Below are 22970 nucleotides of genomic sequence, written 5' to 3'. Positions count from 1 at the left end.
GATGGAAGGTGTCATCAACAGTGCCATCAAGCGGCACTTGCTTAGCAATAACCTGCTCAGTGACGCTCAGTTTGGGTTCCGCCAGGGCCATTCAGCTCCTGACCTCATTACAGCCTTGGTTCAAACATGGACAAAAGAGCTGAACTCAAGAGGTAAGGTGAGAGTGACTGCCCTTGACATCAAGGCAGCATTTGACCGAGTATGGCATCAAGGAGCCCTAGCAAAACTGAGGTCAATGGGAATCAGGGGGAAAACCCTCTGCTGGCTGGAGTCATACCTAGCGCAATGGAAGATGGTTGTGGTTGTTGGAGGTCAATCATCTCAGCTCCAGGACATCACTGCAGGAGTTCCTCAGGGTAGTGTCCTGGGCCCAACCATCTTCAGCTGCTTCATCAATGACCTTCCTTCAATCACCAGGTCAGAAGTGGATATGTTCGCTGATGATTGCACAATGTTCAGAACCATTCGCGACTCCTCAGATACTGAAGTAGTCCGTGTAGAAATGCAGCAAGAATTGGACAATATCCAGGCTTGGGCTGATAAGTGGCAAGTAACATTCGCGCCACACAAGTGCCAGGCAATGACCATCTCCCCTTGACATTCAACGGCATTACCATCGCTGAAACCCCCACTATCAACATCCTAGGGGCTAACATTGACCAGAAACTGAACTGGAGTAGCCATATAAATACCGTGGCTACAAGAGCAGGTCAGAGGCAAATAACTCATCGCCTGACTCCCCAAAGCCTATCCACCATCTGCAAGGCACAAATCAGGAGTGTGATGGAATACTCTCCACTGGCCTGGATGGGTACAGCTCCAACAACACTCAAGAAGCTCGACACCATCCAGGACAAAGCAGCCCCCTTGATTGGCAACCCATCTACAAACATTTACTCCCTCCACCACTGATGCACAGTGGCAGCAGTGTGTACCATCTACAAGATGCACTGCAGCAATGCACCAAGGCTCCTTAGACAGCCCCTTCCAAACCCGCGACCTCTACCAACTAGAAGGACAAGGGCAGCAAATACATGGGAACACCACCACCTGCAAGTTCCCCTCCAAGTCACACACCATCCTGACTTGGAACTATATCGCCGTTCCTTCACTGTCGTTGGGTCAAAATCCTGGAACTCCCTTCCTAACAGCACTGTGGATATACCTACCCCAAATGGACTGCAGCAGTTCAAGAAGGCAGCTCACCACCACCTTCTCAAGGGCAATTAGGGATGGGCAATAAATTCTGGCCTGGCCAGCGTCGCCCACATTTTTTTTTTTATTTCCAAAATATACTTTATTCATAAAAATCTGTAAAAATTACATTCCCAAACAGTTTCCAAACAGCACCAAAAAATACAAACATTGCAAGGGAGATCAGTTTCCTTCAATACTGTCATGAGTTTCTTCCCAACCCTTCCGTTTCACAATTGTCATGTCAATTACAGTTTTACATTTACAGCAATTGAGAATATTAACGATACAGTTTGAGGGGTTTCCCAGTGATCCAGCCCCTCAGTCTAGCTTGGTGGGGAACCTTACACTGTGGTCTTTCCCCATTGAGCCTTTGCTGCGGCTGCCCCAAGCTTTAGTGCGTCCCTCAGCACGTAGTCCTGGACCTTGGAATGTGCCAGTCTGCAACATTCGGTGGTGGACAACTCTTTGCGCTGGAAGACCAGCAAGTTTCGGGCAGACCAAAGGGCGTCTTTCACCGAATTGATAGTCCTCCAGCAGCAGTTGATGTTTGACTCGGTGTGCGTCCCTGGGAACAGCCCGTAGAGCACAGACTCCCGTGTTACAGAGCTGCTTGGGATGAACTTTGACAAAAACCACTGCATCTCTTTCCACACCTGCTTTGCAAAGGCACATTCCAGGAGGAGGTGGGCGACCGTCTCTTCCCCACCACAGCCAACGCGGGGGCACTGTGCGGAGGGGGCGAGACGTCGGGTGTGCATGAAGGATCTGACGGGGAGGGCCCTTCTCACCACCAGCCAAGCTACGTCTTGGTGCTTGTTTGAAAGTTCTGGTGATGAGGCATTCCGCCAAATGACTTTGACGGTCTGCTCGGGGAACCATCCGACAGGATCCACCGTTTCCTTTTCCCGTAGGGCCTTGAGGACATTCCGTGCAGACCACTGCCTGATGGACCGGTGGTCAAAGGTGTTTTTCTGCAGAAACTGCTCCACGAAGGATAGGTGGTACGGCGCCGCCCAACTGCATGGTGCGTTCCGCGGCAATGTGACCAGGCCCATCCTTCGCAACACCGGGGACAGATAGAACCTCAGCACGTAGTGACACTTGGAGTTTGCGTACTGGGGATCTAAACATAGCTTGATGCAGCCGCACACGAAGGTGGTCATCAGGATGAGGGCCACGTTGGGTACATTTTTCCCGCCCATGTCCAGAGATTTGCACATCGTGTCCTTCCGGACCCGGTCCATTTTAGATCCCCAGACGAAGCGGAAAATGGCTCGGGTGACTGCCACGGCGCAGGAGTGGGGTATGGGCCAGACCTGCGCCACGTAGAGCAACAACGTGAGCGCCTCGCACCTGATGACCAGGTTCTTACCCGCAATGGAGAGAGATCGCTGCCCCCACATGCCCAACTTTTGTCGTACCTTGGCTACTCGCTCCTCCCATGTTTTGGTGCACGCCCCGGCCCTTCCGAACCATATCCCCAGCACCTTCAGGTAATCTGACCTGACGGTGAAGGGGACAAAGGATCGGTCAGCCCAGTTGCCAAAGAACATGGCCTCGCTCTTGCCGTGGTTAACTTTGGCTCCCGAGGCCAGTTCGAACTGGTCGCAGATGCTCATCAGTCTGCGCACGGACAGCGGATCCGAGCAGAAGACGGCGACGTCATCCATGTACAGGGAGGTTTTGACCTGAGTGCCTCCGCTGCCTGGGATTGTCACCCCTCTTATGATCGCATCCTTCCTAATAGACTCAGCAAAGGGTTCAATACAGCAAACAAACAAGACCGGGGACAGAGGACAGCCCTGTCTGACTCCAGATTTGATCGGGAAACTTTCAGATTCCCACCCGTTGATTGACACTGCGCTACTGATGTTTGTGTAGAGCAGTTGGATCCAATTGCAGATTCCCTCCCCAAATCCCATTTTGGAAAGCACGTCCATCATGTAGGTGTGCGATATCCTGTCAAAAGCCTTCTCCTGGTCCAGGCTGATGAGGCAGGTGTCCACCCTCCTGTCCCGTACGTAGGCGATCGTATCCCTGAGTAGTGCGAGACTATCAGAGATCTTCCTGCCGGGTACAGTACAGGTCTGATCGGGGTGAATCACCAACTCCAGAGCAGACTTGACTCGACTGGCTATGACTTTGGACAGAATCTTGTAATCAACATTAAGCAGTGAGATGGGCCGCCAATTTCTGATTTCTGCCCTCTCCCCCTTCTGCTTGTAAATGAGGGTGATGATGCCTTTTCTCATGGTCTCTGACATGCTGCCGGCCAGGAGCATACTCTCGTATACTTCCAGCAGGTCCGGGCCGATCCAGTCCCACAGGACCTAGTACAACTCGACCGGTAAGCCGTCGCTCCCGGGGGTTTTACTCGTCTTGAAAGACTCGACGGCCTTTGTCAGCTCGTCCAGAGTTAGCGGCTTGTCCAGTCTCTCCCTCCTGCTGTCATCTAGGACCTCTGTGATAGATGACAGGAAGGACTGGGAGGCTCTGCTGTCTGTGGGCTTCGCATCATACAGCCCAGCATAAAAGGATTTGCTGATCCTTAGTATGTCGGACTGCGAAGACGTTACCGAGCCATCTTCTTCCTTCAGGCTGCTGATAACAGAGCTCTCTCTGTGTACCTTTTGGAAGAAGTAACGCGAGCACGTCTCATCCTGCTCGATGGAGCAGAGTCTGGACCGGAAGATGATCTTGGAGGCCTCCTTGGCAAAGAGCGAGGCCTGCTGGCTCTTCACCTCTTGGAGGTCCTCCTTGACCTCGACCCCCATTGACTGCAACCGGAGTAGATTTTGCATAATTTTCTGGAGTCGGGACACTTCCCTCTGTCTCTCTCTCTCGCCTTCTGAACACCTTTGTGGATGAAGAACCTCTTGATGTTCTCCTTAATCGCTTCCCACCAGTGAACTGGAGACTCAAAGAGGGGTTTCACGGTCCTCCAACCATTGTAATCCCTTTTGAGTTCCTCAACGTTCTCTGGGGTCAGCAGTGTCGTATTGAGCTTCCACGTCCCTCTGACAACCCGCTGGTCGTCCTGTAAGTGACAGTCGGCCAGTAAGAGGCAGTGGTCGGAGAAGAACACCAGCGTCGCCCACATCCCATGAATAAAAAAAAAATGCCTTCCTAACCACCTTATCTACGTGTGCTGCTGCCTTCAGTGATCTATGGACAAGCACATCAAGGTCCCTCTGACCCTCTGTACTTCCTCGTGTCCTACCATCCATTGTATATTCACTTGACTTGTTAGTCCTCATCAAATTGGTGTCCAGCGCGGCTAGCAACAGAAGTGTGCACAAGAGCCACAGACTCCATTATGGAAGCAAAATGTCACTTAAGCGCCAAAAGATCAGATGCTACAGAGGCCTGTGTGGCTCAGTGGGAATTCTTCAATTTAATTGTAAAAGATTCTTGCTGTTTCTTGCCCAGCTTACAGTTGCCACAGATGCCCTGGACAGGATGCCATGCTGGACCAGATGCTGGATTAGAGCAAGTTTCCGCTCTAATGCCTGCAAAACCTTTGTGAGCAGCTGTCAGCAAGGTGAACGAGGTGAAGGCATAGGGAATGATTTCCTTTATTGGCCAGGGTATAGAATACAAAAGCAGGGCTGAAATGCTGGAACTGCATGAAACGCTAGTTAGGCCACAGCTGGAGTATTGCGTACAGTTCTGGTCACCTCATTCCAGGAAGGACATAATTGCTGTGCAGAGAATACAGAGCAGATTTACAAGAATGTTGCCAGGGCTTGAAAATTGCAACTATGAGGAAAGATTGGATAGGCTAGGGTTGTTTTCCTTAGAACAGAGGAGGCTGAAGGGGTGACAATTGAGGTGTACAAAATTACAAAGGGCCTAGATAGAGTCGACTGGAAGGACCTGTTTCCCCTAGTAAAAAGGTCAATTGCCAGGGGGCACAGATTTAAGGTGATTGGCCATAGAAACATAGAAAATAGGAGCAGGAGTAGGCTATTCGGCCCTTCGAACCTGCTCCACCATTCATTATGATCATGGCTGATCATCCAACTCAGTAACCTGTTCTTGCTTTTGCCCCATACCCTTTGATCCCTTTAGACCCAAGAGCTATATCTAACTCATTCTTGAAAACATACAATATTTAGGCCTCAACTGCTTTCTGTGGTAGCAAATTCTACAGGTTCACCACTCTCTGGGTGAAGAAATTTCTCCTCATCTCAGCCCTGAAAGGTTTACCCTGTATCCTTAGACTATGACCCCTGGTTCTGGACTCCCCCACCATCGGGAACATCCTTCCTGCATCCACCCTGTCAAGTCCTGTTCGAATTTTACAGGATTCTATGAGATCCCCCCTCACTCTTCTGAACTCGAGTGAATATAGTACCCTCTTGACAAAGAAGGTAACCACTGAGTGGTCCCAGTGATGTTGAACAATGCAATTGAAAAACCAAGCGTGGGCCAAGCAATCGACATGCTCAAGAGCTGTGCTTCGCCATACTGATGCCATGTAATTGTTGAACCTCATAGAGGGGGGTTTTGACGACTGGGCAACTCTCAACCTCCATAAATTTGCCCAGGCATGCGCCATGGAGAGGTCACTCACTGACCACCTCCAGGCGCGTATCCATTGTCTCTCGAGATAAGGAGGCCCAAAAGAAGAAAGAAAGAATAATCCCAACCCACTCAATCTCCTCATACGTCAGACCCACCATCCCAGGAATCAGTCTGGTAAACCTTCGCTGCACTCCCTCTATAGCAAGGACATCCTTTCTCAGATAAGGCGACCAAAACTGCACACAATATTCCAGGTGTGGTCTCACCAAGGCCCTGTATAATTGCATCCCTGTTCCTGTACTCGAATCCTCTCGCTATGAATGCCAACATACCATTTGCCTTTTTTACCGCCTGTTGCATCTGCATGCTTTCCTTCAGGAACTGGTGTACGAGAACACCCAAGTCTCGCTGCATAGTCCCCTCTCTCAGTTTATAGCCGTTCGGATAATAGTCTGCCTTCCTGTTTCTGCTACCAAAGTGAATAACCTCACATTTATCCACATTATACTGCATCTGCCATGCATTAGCCCACTCACTCAACTTGTCCAAATCACCCTGAAGCCTCGCTGCATCCTCCTCACAACTCACCCTCCCACCCAGTTTTGTGACATCTGTAAATTTGGAAATAGTACATTTAGTTCCCTCATCTAAATCATTAATATATATTGTGAATAGTTGGGGTCCTAGCACCGATCCCTGCGGTACCCCACTAGTCACTGCCTGCCATTCGGAAAAAGACCCATTTATCCCTACCCTTTGTTTCCTGTCTGCCAACCAATTTTCTATCCATCGCAATACACTACCCCCAATCCCATGCACTTTAATTTTACATGCTAATCTTTTATGTGGGACTTTATCAAAAGCCTTCTGAAAGTCCAAATAACCCACATCCACTGGCTCCCCCTCATCAACTCTATTGGTTACATCCTCAAAGAATTCTAGTAGATTTCCCTTTCGTAGATCCATGCCGACTCTGCCCGATTCTACCACTGTTCTCTAAGTGCTCTGCTATAAAATCTTTGATAATGGACTCTAGAATTTTCCCCACCACCGACGTCAGGCTGACTGGTCTATAATTCCCTGCTTTCTCTCTACCTTCCTTTTTAAATAGTGGGGTTATATTAGCTACCCTCCAATCTGTAGGAACTGTTCCAGAGTCTGTAGAATCTTGGAAGATGACCACCAATGCATCCACTATTTCTAGGGCCACTTCCTTAAGTACTCTGGGATGCATACCATCAGGCCCTGGGGATTTATGGGCCTTTAATCCCATCAATTTTCCCAACACCATTTCTCTACTTATACTGATTTCCTTCAGTCCCTCTCTCTCACTAAGCCATGTGTTCCCCAACAGTCCTGGTATGATATTTGTGTCCTCCTTTGTGAAGACAGAACCAAAGTATGCATTTAGTTGGTCAGCCATTTCTTTGTTCCCCATTATAAATTCCAGTTTCTGACTGTAAGGGACCTACATTTGTCTTCACCGATCTTTTTCTCTTCACATACCTATAGAAACTTTTACAGTTAGTTTTTATGTTCCCCGCAAGCTTGCTCTCGTACTCTATTTGCCCCTTCTTAATCAATCCTTTGGTCCTCCTTTGCTGAATTCTAAACTGCTCCCAATCTTCAGGTCTGTTGTTTTTTCTGGCAAATTTATATGCCTCTTCCTTGGATCTAATGTTATCTCTAATTTCCCTTGTAAGCCATGGTTTGGCTTTTGCTTTTACGCCAGACAGGGATAAACAATTGTTGCAGTTCATCCATGTGCTGTTTAAATTGCCATTGCCTATCCACTGGCATTCCTTTAAGTAACATTTCCCAACCCGTCATAGCTAACTCGCACCTCATACCTTCGTAATTTCCTTTACTAAGATTCAGGACCCTAGTCTCAGAATCGACTACGTCACTCTCCATCTTGATGAAGAATTCTATCATATTGTGGTCACTCGTCCCCAAGGGGTCTCACACCACTTGATTGTCAATTATTCCTCTCTCATTACACAATACCCAGTCTAGGATGGCCTGTTCTCTAGTTGGTTCCTCAAAGTTTTGGTCCAGAAAACCATCCCGTATACACTCCAAGAATTCCTCCTCTATGGTATTGTGACTAATTTGATTTGTCCAATCTATATGCAGATTAAATTCACCCATAATTACAGATGTTCCTTTATCGCATGCATCTCTAATTTCCTGTTTAATGCCATTCCCAATATCACCACTACAGTTTGGGGGTCCATATACAACCCCCACTAATGATTTTTACCCCTTAGCGTTTCTCAGCTCTACCCATACAGATTCCACATCGTCAGAGCTAATATCTTTCCTCACTATTGCGTTAATTTCCTCTTTACCCAGTCTGTCTTTCCTAAATACCGAATATCCCTAAATGTTCATTTCCCATCCCTGGTCACCTTGCAGCCATGTCTCCGTAATCCTGACTATATCATACCCGTTTACATCTATTTGCGTGATTAATTCATCCATTTTGTTGCAATGCTCCGCGCATTGAGGCACAAAGCCTTAAGGCTTGTTTTTTTTAAATTACTTGTCCCCTTTCCACTATTTTTCAGCGTGGCCCTGTTTGATTCTGGCTCTTGATTTCTCTGCCTATCACTTTTCTTATTCCCCTTACTGTCTTTTGTACTCGTCTTTGATCCCCCCTCCCCAACCACTCTAGCAAATACTGCCCCTAGGACATCAGTCCCGGTCCTGCCCATGGGTAACCCATCCAGTTTGTACTGGTCCCACCTCCCCCAGAACCAGTTCCAATGTCCCAGGAATCTAAAACCCTCCCCCTCACACCGTCTCTTCAGCCACATATCCTGCTATTTCTACTCTGACTAGCACGTGGCACTGGTAGTAACCCTGAGATCACTACCTTTGAGGTCCTTTTTTTTAACTCACTTCCTAGCTCCCTATATTCGGCTTTTAGGACCTTATCCATTTTTTTACCTATGTCGTTTGTACCAATGTGTACCACGACCACTGGCTGTTCACCCTCTCCCTTCAGAATGTCCTGTAACCGCTCGGAGACATCCTTGACCATAGCACCAGGGAGGCAACATACCATCCTGGAGTCTCTTTTGTGGCCACAGAAATGCCTATCTATTCGCCTTACAATTGAATCCTCTATAACTATTGCATTCCCACACTTTTTACGACTCCCCTGTGCAGCAGAGCCAACCGTGGTGCAACGAATTGGACTGTTGCTGCTTTACCCTGAGAAGCCATTCGAAGGATTAGAGGGGACATGAGGAAAAACGCTTTCACCCAGAGAGTGGTGGGTGTCTGGAATTTAACCCCCAGATCGGTGGTGGAGGCAGAAACCCTCAAGTCATTTAAAAGGTACCTGGACCTGCACCTGAAGTGCTGTAACCTGCAAGGCTACGGACCAGGTGCTGGAAGGTGGGATTAGAGTGGGTGGCTAGTTTTTTTCAGCCGGCACAGACATGATGGACTGAATGGCATCTTTCTGTGCCTTAACTTTTCTATGGTTCTCTGCTGACCAGAAAATCCAAACCATCATGTTTGAAATATTGCCAATGACATATGTTTACAAGGACACTTAGCAACTTTGCAAGATTGGAAAAAGGATCCAGGTTTCACTTGCAAGAAGGTAAGTGGGTACAAGTTGATTCTTTGGTCCACACTCTGCCTGTAAAATTATACGAGGTACCGTCTTTTAGGATTTTGAATGATTTCATTGTACCCTGGAATAATTTTCATTAATGATCTGTTACAGACCAATCCACAACAGTTTTTTTCTTGCTTGCCAGCAATGGGATATTTCATGCATTCTAATCTACTTAGAAAAGCTTGAGAATTTGACATATGCAGTTCTCGCTGCACCCTATTTGGATAAAGCTTTCAGTGTTTAGATGTATTGAAGCATGTCAGATTTATAAACCATGAACCATGTGAATTAAAGAATTCACTGGCAACAGTATTACAGGACCTACATCATACAATAATATTCCTTGAAGTTACTGTCATTCATGTCCATTTTATAGTTAGAAAATTTACTTCACAATGTTAAAAAGTGTTTTTTTTCTATTAAAATGCTAATCATATACATACTGATTATCTCTTAATGAATTTAAGTAAGCTTGGATCTCACATGACAAATATTAACCTGCTGAAACTTTGTGGTGGCAAGCTTCAACTTCCACCTGGTACAGGCATAAAATCCGAGCAGCTGCACCACTCACCCAAAGCCATTGTCGGGAAAATGGTTTGTGCCTCATCTAAATGCACCATGTGGATGCCCCGTTGCAGCTCACTGTGGGATGGTGAGAAATTGATTTGCTGCCGCACTGCGTTAGCCTGTAGGTCCAGCTGAGGGGTGGGCTCGGCAGGCCGAATTTTATTTGTAGGCCCAGAAGAAGCATTTCTGTCCTTACTGGCCCCACTAAAATAAAATTTTATAATTTCTTTAGCTGTTCATTCTGTGGCCTCCACTGTCAGTTTTCCTGTGAGAAACAAGCAGTTAGCAGTTGAAAATTGCTCCCAATTTTAGTTTTTTAGAGATACAGCACTGAAACAGGCCCTTCGGCCCACCGAGTCTGTGCCGACCATCAACCACCCATTTATACTAATCCTACACTAATCCCATATTCCTACCACATCCCCACCTATCCCTATATTTCCCTACCACCTACCTATACCAGGGACAATTTATAATGGCCAATTTACCTACCAACCTGCAAGTCTTTTGGCTTGTGGGAGGAAACCGGAGCACCCGGAAAAAACCCACGCAGACACAGGGAGAACTTGCAAACTCCACACAGGCAGTACCCAGAATTGAACCCGGGTCGCTGGAGCTGTGAGGCTGCGGTGCTAACCACTGCTCCGCCAATGTGTCTTCTGAATCACTCAAATTCTAATAATTGAATAGACATATTTATTATTGTCTTGCTTTTAAATAATGTATTCGGTCAATTCAAATAAAGCATTTCACCTTAGTTCTCAGCCAATTCCCGATTTCCAACTTCTTTAACCTTTTACTAAACCTCCATAACTTATAAGGTTATATCTTATTTAGGGGTAAATTTTGTAAGATTCATCCTATTTGGATGCAACTGGAACTGTTCAGGCCAAATCTCATTACCTGCAGAAAAGTGACAAAATGCTATAGTTTAATCTGTAATGGCTGATAAAATGCACTTTGGTTGTTTTTATTCCTTTTTGTAAAACTTTACGTTTAATCAACTTACTTCCTTGTAGATACTTAATTGATAACATTTATGTTTGCACCATAGCTGCATTCATTAATGACTGATGCTGTTGACACCCTTGAAGGAAACAGGAATAATGGAGAATGTGTTTGGAATAAGACTGAAAAGGTAACAATTTTAATTTAGTGTATTACACAATTGCAACTAAACCTACTGGGACTCCACAATAACGTGGTCCGCTATAACATGGAAATCGGTATCATATAGGTCTGCCTTGGACCCCAAAATTTTCATTCTGCAAATGCGGCCACAAGCCTTCCCCAACTACGAACACAGCCACCCACTTTAAAAAAAAAAGAAAAATGAAAAGCAGCCATGTAGTTATTTGGTTGATTTTCCATAGCGCCTGCTTTATTCATTTATTTTGGAGCATGAGGACTGGAAACTGTGGGGATATGCATGCAATACTGGTCCTGACACTGTTAGGATCTAGCCTGAATGCTAGGCACCAGCTTTGAAATTACACGATCTCAAGATATCAAGCTGCATTTTAAAGGCTCTCCGATGCCGAGAATGGTGGCAGGGGCAGGGTGAAATGAAGATAGCGACGGATGATGCCTGCCACTGAACCCGGTGCCGGCAGGCCCGTACCGATCTCAGCAGCAGCGGCGAGGCCTCGTAACTGCTGCCCCACCCCTCAGCGACAGGACCAGCATAATAATATGCAAATGGCAACTTACCTTTAATTAATATGCAGGCCGCAGCGATTCTGGCGGCCGGCAATGCCGTGCCTTCGAATCACCGTTCGGGGAAAGGAAGCATGACACCTGTGGGGAGGTGATTTTCTCTGTGTGGGAGGGGGTGAGTGGCGTAAAACCACTTCAGATTTGTTGGGGGATGATGGGAAGGGGATGATGGGAAGGGGTTGAGGAGGAAGGTCATTTCGTCAAGGTAAGTATTTTGGGGGGTGAGTGAGCAATGAATTGAATGTAAAGATATTGGGGTAGTGTGAGAGGGATGGAAATTTTTTTTCACTTACCTTTAAATTTAATTTAAAAATGTAATGTTCCTTTAAAATTTTAAATGCTCATTTATAGCTCTAAGCCCTTTAAAAATGGTGCCGGCACCTGTGCATTGGCACCAGACGTCATTGCTGGGATGGCTCGCCCGCCCCCTCCACATCATTGGGGGCAGCTGCCCCGGCCATGCTAATGAGCCACTGCGTTTGGAATCATGGCGGTTCCACGACGTGGGCCCATGTGTATGGGTCACAAATTCTTCTGCCCACCGCCTGTTTCGGCGTTGGGCTTTCAAAATGTAGCCCATGGACTCCATGGGCTGCAATATAGCGGGGTCCCGGTGTTTCTAGGTTTGATTGAATTGCTTGGTAAGTGATATCTTCTGATCTGGTTTCTTCCAATTTTTGCATATTTAATTTTCTCCATAGAAATATATAAACATAATGTGGTTAGATAGTTTATTTAGTGAATTCAGAATTATCAATTTTATATTGCTGGTAAGTTAACATTTCATGATTGGTGGCAAGTGAAAAAAGCACCATCTGGCTATGTGGAATTTGAGAGGATTTTAGTAAATAAAATTTCTATTTTAATACATTTTTAGAATCAATAACATTACCTACTATAAAAAAAATCAGTTCATACACATGCTCAGTTTTTGACTAATTGCATTAGATAAGGAGGAGATGTAAATGCAACCCTTGTTCATTGCATCATCGGAGCAGCCATTGTCCAATCTATCAAATTCCTATGAGACAAACCTTGTTGGGGTATTTCCTCCTTTAATTATTTTACTGTTTATATGTTTTCTAATTTTTTTCTGAAAATGTCAAAATTTTTTAATTTTTTGTTATTTATGCATTTCTGATATCTTTATGCATGGGAAGATAACTGGATTACATAGTGCTGATTTTGTAGCCGCAGATTGCTAAACTCAAGATGAGAACGGTGACTAAATTTTCTATACTTTAGAATCATCTGCTTTTTGTAAAGCTGCTGTGAAAAATGTCTCAAACAAAGGACTGATTGCTTGGATCTCATTCACCAGCGGATGCAGCAGACTTTACTAATCATTTTTATTAATTGGACAAATTTCACAATTAATAAACCATTAGTTTTAAACTAGAGGATATGTTCATTTGAGGTGTAGCTCAGTCCCAGAGGAAGATGATGGACTTGTATTCTAAGTCCCTTAGATCACACTCCAGTTTCTTGGAAACCAATCTACAAGATGGCTAAATGTCGACTAGGTCATCAACATGATGGCCAATTACCTCTTTCACATATTGTAAAGAAGATATGGATATACATGTTATACACAATATTTAAACCATATTTTCCAGAGTCAGTGGTTGGATTAAAAGTGGATCTTAAGATATCCACTTTCAGAAAATGGGACATTTAGATGCATAATAAAATAAATATAGTTGGATAGCCTACATTAATCATACATTCCTAAGAAATCTTTCTGCTATAGTTTAAACAGGAGAACGTATGGCAAGATTTCATTCTAGAGTACTAAGGATTTGTTGTCAGAGGAAAATCTAACCTGTATATTTATTCCTGTCAAGAAAGGATTCTTCACCAATGCTTATGCTGTATCTCTTTTAAAAAAGGGATGTGAGACCCCCACTGTCTAATACCCTTCTGTCCTTGAAGTTGGATATGGCACGAGAACTGTTTCTTGTGTACAGGATTGAATGCTGAAAAACTGCTCCTTGGTGTTGTCGCATATTGGCATAGTCACTAGAAACCAACTGTGTTTTCTCTGATGCTGATCCAACAAGAATTTGAAACCATCTGCAAATATTAGTCTCAAACCTTTCATCAGTCTCAGCAATCTTAGTGGGTGCAGCCATTTAGGCTATGCTTGAGACACAGTCATTGAGATATTTCAGAAAAACTATCCAGCCTTAAATGAGTCCGGCCTTTACATGTACCCATGTCACGAGGCCTGTTGTCCAACCTCCCTTGAAAGTTGATGCCTCTGTATGCACACATCTGCATCAAAGGAAGGTATGTTTACCTCTGCTCTGCAAATTGCCAGAGAACATCTCTCATGCAGATTGACCTTCCTGGCATCCCTTTGGTGGTCTTCCTCTTCCTCCAAGTACCTCAGATCAGGGAATTCTCATTGGGAAATGCATTGATGAGTTAAGGAAAAATTGCACAAAATTGCCACAATGACTGGTGAGGACCCAAGTTCCAGCAAAGGGAAAAAATTGGGCCATAAACAACTAAAAACTGTTGAATGAATCTTCTTACTGGCTCTTTAAACTTACTTCCCCAACACATCTCATCACTCAGCAATCACGGATGCCGATTTTGTGTGTCAGCCGTGGTTCAGTTGATAGCACTCTTGCCTCTTAGTTAGAAGGTAGTGGGTTGAAGTCCTACTCAAGAAAGACTTGAACACAAAAATCCAGGCCAACATTGCAGTGCTGCACTGTCAAAGCTGCAATTTTTCGGATGAGACGTTCAACCAAGGCCCAGTCTGCTCTCTCAGTTAGACTTAAAATATTCCATAGCACTATTTCAAAGAAGAGCAAGGTTGTTATCCCCGGTTCCTAGCCAATATTTATCTCTCAATCAACATCACAAGCAAACAGATTATCTGGTTATTAACACATTGTTGTTTGTGGGAGCTTTTGCTGTCAACAAATTGGCTGCCACTTGTCCTTCATTATAATAGCGATTACATTCAAAAGTACTTCATTGGCTGTAAAGTGCTTTGGAATGTCCTGAGGTTGTGAAAGGTGCTATGTAAATGCAAGTTTGTCTTTCTTTCGTTTAATGGGAGTAATTTAGAAGTATTGTTGGCATTGTGTAGACTAGAAAAAAGTCAATAGAATTATTGTGTTACTTCTGTATAATTTCTGTACCTGCTCCAGTCCACCAGAAATGTATGTCATGCACAGAAGTAGCAACCCAATGGTATAGATTTCCATTCCTTTTCAGATATTATGATGCACCATGAAGTGGCACACATGGGGCATTTACAAAACTAATGCTCACAAAACTAGTGGTAATTACAATAACCGATATTTAAGTCAAGAAGATAACTGTGCTTGCCATGGAAATGGAAAAATGATCAGGAAAAGGTTTCTGTATGCCCACGTTACAGCACTATGTTCATTTAATCAATTAGCTTAGATGAATTCCCTCACATTGTGTCCTCAGTCCAGTCGTTTTGCCACCATTCTAAATATTGTTAGGTTAAGCTGAGGGTGCATACGTCCTGGAAATGAATTCCAGAGGTTCAAAGAAAATTATCTAATACTAGAATATAATATTCAACATGACTTGAAAAAAGAGATTTTTTTTAAAGCCATTTGAAATCAAACTTTTATATGCTGTATTTTTCATTGACATTGTAAAGGAAGGTTTTACTTAAAAAAATATTAATAGATGATTAATTGCAGGTTGGGCTAATTGAGGACCTTATCTATCAATTAGAAGATAATTTTCTGAAATCAAAAGCTCTGAAAACAGCTCGAAAACAAAGGAGAGAAGTGAAAAAGCTGAAAAGCCAGAAACTTGTTCTATTGCCTGGTGACCTGAAGCCATTCAGAGATACAAAGGGTGTAGGAAAGACACTGATACAGTCGCAGACTGATAGACACGACAACAAAATCTCATCTTCAAATTAAGGACGCATAACCTAGGAACATTATTTGCTAGAAGTTCCCTTGCTTCAATATTCGTTGTTGTGGCATTAGCTTGCCATAGGAGCTCGAATAGTTGTATTGAAATGCTTCAAAAATTGAAGATAAAATTGAAATTGAAAGACTAACTGACTTTTTAATGAATCCTTTCTTCACATTCCATAGTTTTGTCAGTGATCAACTTAAAAACATATTTCTCAAGAACACAGACCACTGTTTCATAGGTATGCAGTTAATACAGTTTGATAAAGGTGATTCAATTTCTATATATCAGTCAATATGGAATATAACTGAAAATGATCTGCCATCTACAAAATTCAGTGACACAAAACATTTCCATTTTGATGTTGTGCTTTTGAAAGTCTTTTTCAGTGGTAGAATTTGTTGAGATGCATAGAAGTCACAACACTGAAACAGACCATTTGACCCAACCTGGCTGTTTTGATGTCTAGCCGCCACGAGCAAATAAATCTAATCACGTTTACCCACCCCATTCCCGCATCCTTTCAGCCCGTTCCTTCATCAACGTACTCAATCTAGTCTTGAATGGTGAGTTGCTGTCTCAATCACTAATCCTGCAAATTAATTCCACAGTCTGAACTTTCCAAAGATGTTTTTCCTGCTTTTTCTATATCTCTCTTACATTTAACTTTGTATCTACGGACCTTTGTTCTTGCCCCCTCAAATTACTGGATAACAAGTCTGCTTCTATCTACCATATCCCATTCTTTCATAACATATAGACAATTCCATCTTATTGTTCCATAATCTGCATTGTTCTAATAAAAGACACATTTTTTCAAGTCCTTTTATTTGTATTTCTTTATACCACACAACAGTCGAGTGAAACTGCACCGTATGCTCTTCATAACTATAATGTGGAGCTCAGTACTGCACACAGCACTCTAACTGATGTGTTATGGTTTTATATAGGTTCCTAATTATGTCTTGACATTTGATATCGTTCCTCTGGAAAGGCTGCTCAGGAAATAAAGAAAGCAGGAATTAGTGGAAATATTTTATAATGAATGCATAATTGATTAACTGACTGAACCTAAAGAGATTGTCATCAGCCTGGAAATAAAATCTTCATAAAATGATAGGAGCTAGGAAACACAAGCACGATGGCTATATTCTAATGGGAGAGGAAGTACCTCACTGGAGGATGAGGTCACCTACATCCAAAGATGCAGTTGCAATCTCCTATCTCAGTAGATTATCTTCATATTCAAGGACCGAGGCAGCATCTATTTTAGTTCAAGTTGACTTGAAGTAAATCTTTTAAAACAGTAGTCTCCATCAAAGCTAGTGCAGACTCAATTGCGTCAGATCAGATCTGAAGTGGTGATTACTAGAATACAACCTGTTCATTATGTTCTGTTCCAATTATCTCAAATTATGCTGGTGCTCGTTACATCCCTGTGGCATGGGAGCCCATTATCTTGATCAGTGGGTTTGTAGTTGGTAACTAAACTCAATGGATAGGATAATGCAGTAATGGATTGCTGAGATTTTAAAAAGGGACAAGAATACACAACTTATCCTGCTTTTACCTTTCATGCAATAACTTTTGACCTAAAGCAGCTGCAATATGCAACTTGAGGAATAGGAGTCTAAGGAATACGCCCCAACTTTCATTCACTCTTCTTCAACTGCTGAGAGTAGGCTAGGGACCTGTTAAGTTACTATTCATTTTTTCTGCATTGATATATTGATCACAAATATGGAATGGAACTCAAGATACTTTGTTTCTGGACCCATGCAGTCATCCTAGCTGGCTTCTTTGAATCCAACTGTAAAGCCTCATTTTCATAAAAACTAGGAGCAGGAGTAGGCCGTCCGGCCCCCCCGAGCCTGCTCCGCCATTCAATAAGATCATGGCTGATCTTTTCGTGGACTCAGATCCACTTACCCGCGCTCTCACCGTATCCCTTAATTCCTTTATTGTTCAAAAAGATATCTACCTTAGCTTTAAAAACGTTTACTGAAGAAGCGTCAACTACTTCACTGGGCAAGGAATTCCATAGATTAACAACCCTCTGGGTGAAGAAGTTCCTTCTTAATTCAGTCCTAAATCTGCTCCCTCTAATCTTGAGGCTATGCCCTCTTGTCCTAGCTTCACCTGCCAATGGAAACATCCTCTCTACTTGTATCTTATCTATTCCCTTCATGATTTTATATGTTTCTATAAGATCCCCCCTCATTCTTCTGAACTCCAATGAATATAATCCCAATCTACTCAGTCTCTCCTCATAAGCCAACCCCCTCAACTCCGGAATCAACCTCCTCTGCACCCTCTCCAGTGCCAGTATATCCTTTCAGCAAAAAAAGACCATTGCTATCTTGAGGGCTGAATCTATGTCAAGATAGGTCACTGCAGGAACTGGCAGTAGCACCATGGAGGGCTCAGTAGTCAATCCATTGCTGAAGGCTTATTTTGAAGTACACTGCATTACTTCTTGGGCTGCAAACTACACTCCACCCAAGAGCATCAACTGCAGATTGCTGGAAGTGTATTACAGTATGCATAATATCACATTAGAAAGAATTCTGATGAGTTCTCTTCCATCGTTGCACTTGTGTGTTATACTTGATGGGAGATGAACTCGTGGTTTCAGTAAACTGTAAGACCATTTGGAGTATGCCCTTAGCGTACATCATTCAATTTACTATTTCCTTTCCCAAGGGCATAAGGGTGTATAACTTGTACTTCAGCCACATGTAGAGTAATACAGGAATTCACAACAAGTTGGGAAAAACAGGACTCCACTGTGGGTGTATAATTTATCAGGCCTAGCCATAGCAAAAGTCACCTGGACCACATCAAATTGATTAGCCAGCATCAAGTTATAGATGAGTCGACTTCCAAGTGAACAAAATGGGAAAAATTAAGCCATAAATTTTTGGACACTGCCCTAACCTCCACTCCCTAGCAATGTTCCCTTTAAAATTTATTTGTTCTGGACAGCTGGTTTCTCCAGTGCATGGCCCCTTTAGATTTTTTCATGGCTGTGCACACATTATTTATCACAAGATCTGCATGGTACCTTTCAGACTGTTGTACAGCCACACAGCTTAGCAGGAACATTGCTCCCAACTGCTGCCCCATCTTCACAATGCACAGCTTACAAAAATATATGCCCCGCTCTCAGATTCTTCCATGGTCTTGCTCTACTTTAGCACTGCACCCTGGTCCAGGTCCTCCAACTCTGGGTTCTAGACCAGCGGAGCGGGAGTCGAATGAGAAGCGAGTGGGATAAAGGCACGGCACCAATGTACAACCGAGACCAGGAGGAGCTGAGAAAGAGTGGAGCAGGATAAAAGGCACAGTGGCAGTGCAGGCCCAAGACCAGGAGGATGGGAGGTGACTGGAGCAGGATAGAAGGCATGACAGCAGAGTAGACCAGAGGATTCACAGGCAGAAAATGAAAGAGTAAGGTCAGAGTCAACGCAGAGAGGAAGCAGCAGCCGAACCTGAGGAAACTAAAAGATCAGAATAAAGGGCATGTATTGAGGTAAGAATCTATGGTAAAGAACTAGAATAATTAAATTGAGTTTTAAATCTTAGGTCTGTTTTTCAAGTCTTTTAAGTTTTACTCCTGATTAAATTTACTTAGTAGTCTAATAAAAAGAGGTACGGCAGGGTTCCCCAGTCCCATTAGATACATATCCTGCTCCATGTGGGAACTCCAGGACATTTCTGTTGTCCTGAACAACCACATGTGCAGGAAGTATCATCAGCTGGGCTATCTGTACTCCGGCTTTCAGACCATAAGTGACAGCTGAAGTCACTGTAATGCATCCGCAAGACAGTTTTGTTGCTAGCACATTTCTAGAGGTGGTCACCCTGCATCTTAGGGTTGTATAGGCAGAGAGGGAATGGGTAACCACTAGATAGTCAAGCGGGACCAGACAGGTACTGCAGGAGACGTGAGTGCATCTCAGTCTCCAACTGCTATTCAGTTCTGAGGGTGATAGTACGATAGTTCCTCTGAAGAGTGCCAAAGCTAAGTCCACAGCACCACAGGTGGCTCAGCTGTAGAGGGGTGCAGGAGAAAAATTGAGAAAATAATAGCAATGAGGGATTCTACGGTTAGGGGAAAAACAGGCATTTCTTTGGCTGCAGGTATGATTCCAAAATGGTATGTTGCCTCCCTGGCGCCAGGGTTAAGGATGTCACTGAGCAGCTGCAGAGCACTCTGAACGGGGCAGGGGAGGAACGGGGGAAGGGTGAACAGTTAGAGGTCATCACCCATCTTGATACCAAGGACATAGGTGGAAAGAGGCAGCTTTTAGGGAGCTAGGAAGGAGATGAGCAAGCAGGACCTCAACATTTCCACACAATAGAGTGTTTAGAAATAGGAGGATAGAACAGATGCATGTGTGATGGTACAGGAGGGAAGGCTTTGGATCTCGGACATTGGAACCAGTTCTGGAGGAGGTGGGACATATACAGGCAGGACGGGTTGTACTTCGAGAGGCAGAACCAATGCACTCACGGGGCAAGTTGCTAGTGCAGATGGGGAGAGTTTAAATTAATTTGCAGGGGGATGGAAACTAGAATGTAGCATTAGGAAGGAGAAACAAGGGCTGGAATTTTATGCCCCGTCCAAAGAGCGGGAAAGTGGCAGGAGGTGGGCGTAAAATGGAGTGGGAGGCTCCGGGGGGCCCTTCCAGGCCCGCTCCTGCCACCACTTTACGCAGGGCGGTGGCAGCATAAAACGGCCTGCCCACCTCAGGCTAATCAAAGCTCTTAAGTGGCCACTTAAGGGCCACCGCCACGGGGACTTTACCTGCGGCTAGTCGGGTGACCCAGGGCTGAGAAAAGTCGCCTGACAAAAGCAGGTGGCTCTCTGATGGCCTGGGCCGGGGGGGAACTCTCATGATCGGGCCCAAGGGTGGGCCGCTCCCACTGCCCCAACCACCCCCAACATGCCCCCCGTCTCCCCCCAATTGACCACCCTAGCTTTGCCGGGGGCCCGACCGATCATCCCTGGCGAGGAAACAAACTTACTTTGGTTCCGGGGCTCCCCAACATCATCATCTTGAAGTTGGGTGTGGTCTGGGACCAAGAGCTGCTGGCCTGCTGATTGGCCAGCAGCTCCATTAGGCAAGACTTCCTATCTGAAGAAGGTGGAAGTACCGCCTCAGAACACTTAAAGGTTGGGGAGCCGCAAAATGCGAGTCGGATCCCCAGGCCAAGCGGAAGCGGGTTTACCACTGACTTTTCAGTCAGTGGACGGCTCTTGTCTGCCGAGGGAAAAGTCCGGCCAAGGTGCACAAAGGATTGGGGAAGAGGCAGCACTAGGGTAAAAAATGGTAAGATATTATGTGGGGTCAGACTAAGAGGAATGTGATATATCTAAGTTAGGTTTACAGTGCATGTATGTAAATGCACAACATGTGGTGTATAAGGTTGGCGAGGTGGGAATATATTATGGCAGTAACAGACACCTGGCCCAATAAATGGCAGGACTGGGTACTAAATACCTCTGGCAACAAGATCAAGAAAGATAGAGAAGGAAAGAAAGGAGGACATTAGGACATTACAATGTGGCGGGGGGGCGGGGGTACAGTTAGCCCCGGAGTGTTTTACTTGCCAAATAAACAAAGTGACAGACTTTCTTGTAGGTTTAAAACAGAAGATTAACTATTAATTGAACAATATTCATTCCCCCAAATGTTTGCAACAACACTCACACCCATTCACTCTCACGAGAAGATAGATAGAAGGTAAAGGTTAAGAATTCAAGTTGTGATAGGTGTTCATAGTTTACATAAACCTGTTGAATCTTCCAAGTAGGAGTATTTTTTTTTTAAAAAAAGATGCAGGCCTGTTTGTAGTCTTGATTTGTTGAGGTGTTGTAGATTTCTGGTGGTTAAGATTTCAGATTGGAGGTGGTGGGTCACTTCCAGTTCTCTGCTGCACCAAGTTGAAGTGCAGAATCAGCAACCGGGCTCCTTCCTTGCCTGGCTAGGCTTCTTTCCACAGCCACTGGGTGGACAGCTTTTGTGATGTTCCGAAGAAGGGTCAGTGACCCGAAACGTTAACTCTGCTTCTCTTTCCACAGATGCTGCCAGACCTGCTGAGTGACTCCAGCATTTCTTGTTTTTGTTTCAGATTTCCAGCATCCGCAGTATTTTGCTTTTATTTTGTGATGTTCTTGTGATCTCTCTCCCTCTCAGCCTTGCTGGAATTCAAGATAGTTTTTTGTTGCATCATGTGGCTGAGGAGAGACCTGATTGATCTTGTTATCTCCAGTCTTGTCCTGAAAAGACTCCCCCCTTTGTTCCTCAAAACAATTATCGTTTAAAGGTGAATTTTTACAAGGGTTGGCTTCGCCCATGTGACTTCAAGTTTTAGTCCTAGCTGGGCTGCATAATGGCCTTGACGATGGCCCCATTCTGAGGGGATGAGGGCGGTTTACACGCCATTATAATGGAGATTAAGAGATGAGAAGTCCGAGAAAGGTCTTGTCTCATTGTGTTTGAGCTCCCATCCAGGTATGATTATTTGTCGCATTTCCATGCACACAAGGCTTAATTATTTTTCAGTCTTCGTAGACATGGATATGGTTTGGAGTACAAGAGATGCTGAGGGTCATGTGTCGTGTCCTCCATTTTGTTGACAGCACATGTACCAGTCTCTTCAAAATTGTTCCAACATTGTTTTGTATAACTCTTTAGTTTAGTTCTGTATTTTCATCACTGCACTTCTTGTGAGGATAAGAATCATTACGACACAGAAGGTCATACGGCCCTTCAATTGCATGCCAGCTCTCTGTAGAGCAATCCACTCTGTCCCATTTCCCTTGCTCTATCCTTGTAGCCCTGCAAGTTTATTTCCCTTAAGTGCCAATGCAATTTCCTTTTTAAATCATTGATCGTCTCTGCTTCTACCACCACGTAGGCAGTGAGTTCCAAGTCATTACCACACGCTGCATAAAAAAATTTCTCCCTCACATCCGCCCTACATCTCTTGCCCAACACCTTAAACCTGTGTCCCCTTATCCTTGTACCACTAGCTAATGGGAACAGCTTTTGTCTACCTTATCTAAATGTGTTATAATCTTGAACACCTCTCTCAAATCTCAATTGCTTTTGGTCCAAGGAGAACACCACCAGCTTCTCCAATTTAACCTTGTAGCTAAAAGCTCTCCTCCCTGGATCCATTCTGTTAAATCTCCTCTGCACCCTCTCGAGGACCCTCAAATGCTACAGACCTCGACACGAGGAGGGCCCAGCCCGATCCACCTGTCAGCTGTGAGGCTCCGTGGTGGCCCCCTGCCGCTTGGTGAAGGGACCCGGATTTGAATATTTAAATTGCCGCTGACCATATATGCTGCTATGATTGAGCCAGCAGGTCATGATCTTCATCTGGATGCGCA

At 44.5% G+C, this 22970-nt stretch overlaps 2 protein-coding genes across 4 annotated transcripts in view; one reads left to right on the top strand and one right to left on the bottom strand.

Moving 5' to 3' along the window:
- Positions 1-15611, top strand: part of LOC137375033 (spermatogenesis-associated protein 16-like) — a 224507-nt gene extending 208896 nt beyond the window's left edge. The window contains exons 9-10 of the mRNA XM_068041656.1: positions 10983-11066; positions 15340-15611. Of these exons, the coding sequence (XP_067897757.1) occupies positions 10983-11066; positions 15340-15567 (312 nt within the window). The 3' untranslated portion in view covers positions 15568-15611. The remainder of the gene's footprint in view (positions 1-10982; positions 11067-15339) is intronic.
- A 724-nt stretch (positions 15612-16335) lies between these two features.
- The window catches only part of ect2 (epithelial cell transforming 2), an 82038-nt gene continuing 75403 nt past the window's right edge, over positions 16336-22970 (bottom strand). For 2 of the 3 annotated variants that reach the window (XR_010975977.1, XM_068042231.1), the window contains one exon: positions 16515-16560. Coding sequence is in view for 1 of the 3 variants with exons in the window: in XM_068042229.1 (XP_067898330.1) it covers positions 16468-16560 (93 nt within the window). In the remaining 2 variants the exon portion in view is untranslated. Of the gene's footprint in view, positions 16561-22970 lie in introns of all 3 variants that reach the window. The other variant, XM_068042229.1, reaches the window with a different exon arrangement.

Source organism: Heterodontus francisci, chromosome 11, assembly GCF_036365525.1.
Source record: "Heterodontus francisci isolate sHetFra1 chromosome 11, sHetFra1.hap1, whole genome shotgun sequence".
Lineage (NCBI taxonomy): Eukaryota > Metazoa > Chordata > Chondrichthyes > Heterodontiformes > Heterodontidae > Heterodontus > Heterodontus francisci.
The sequence above is the reverse complement of the archived record's forward strand: the minus strand, read 5'-3'. Positions and strand labels throughout refer to the sequence as shown.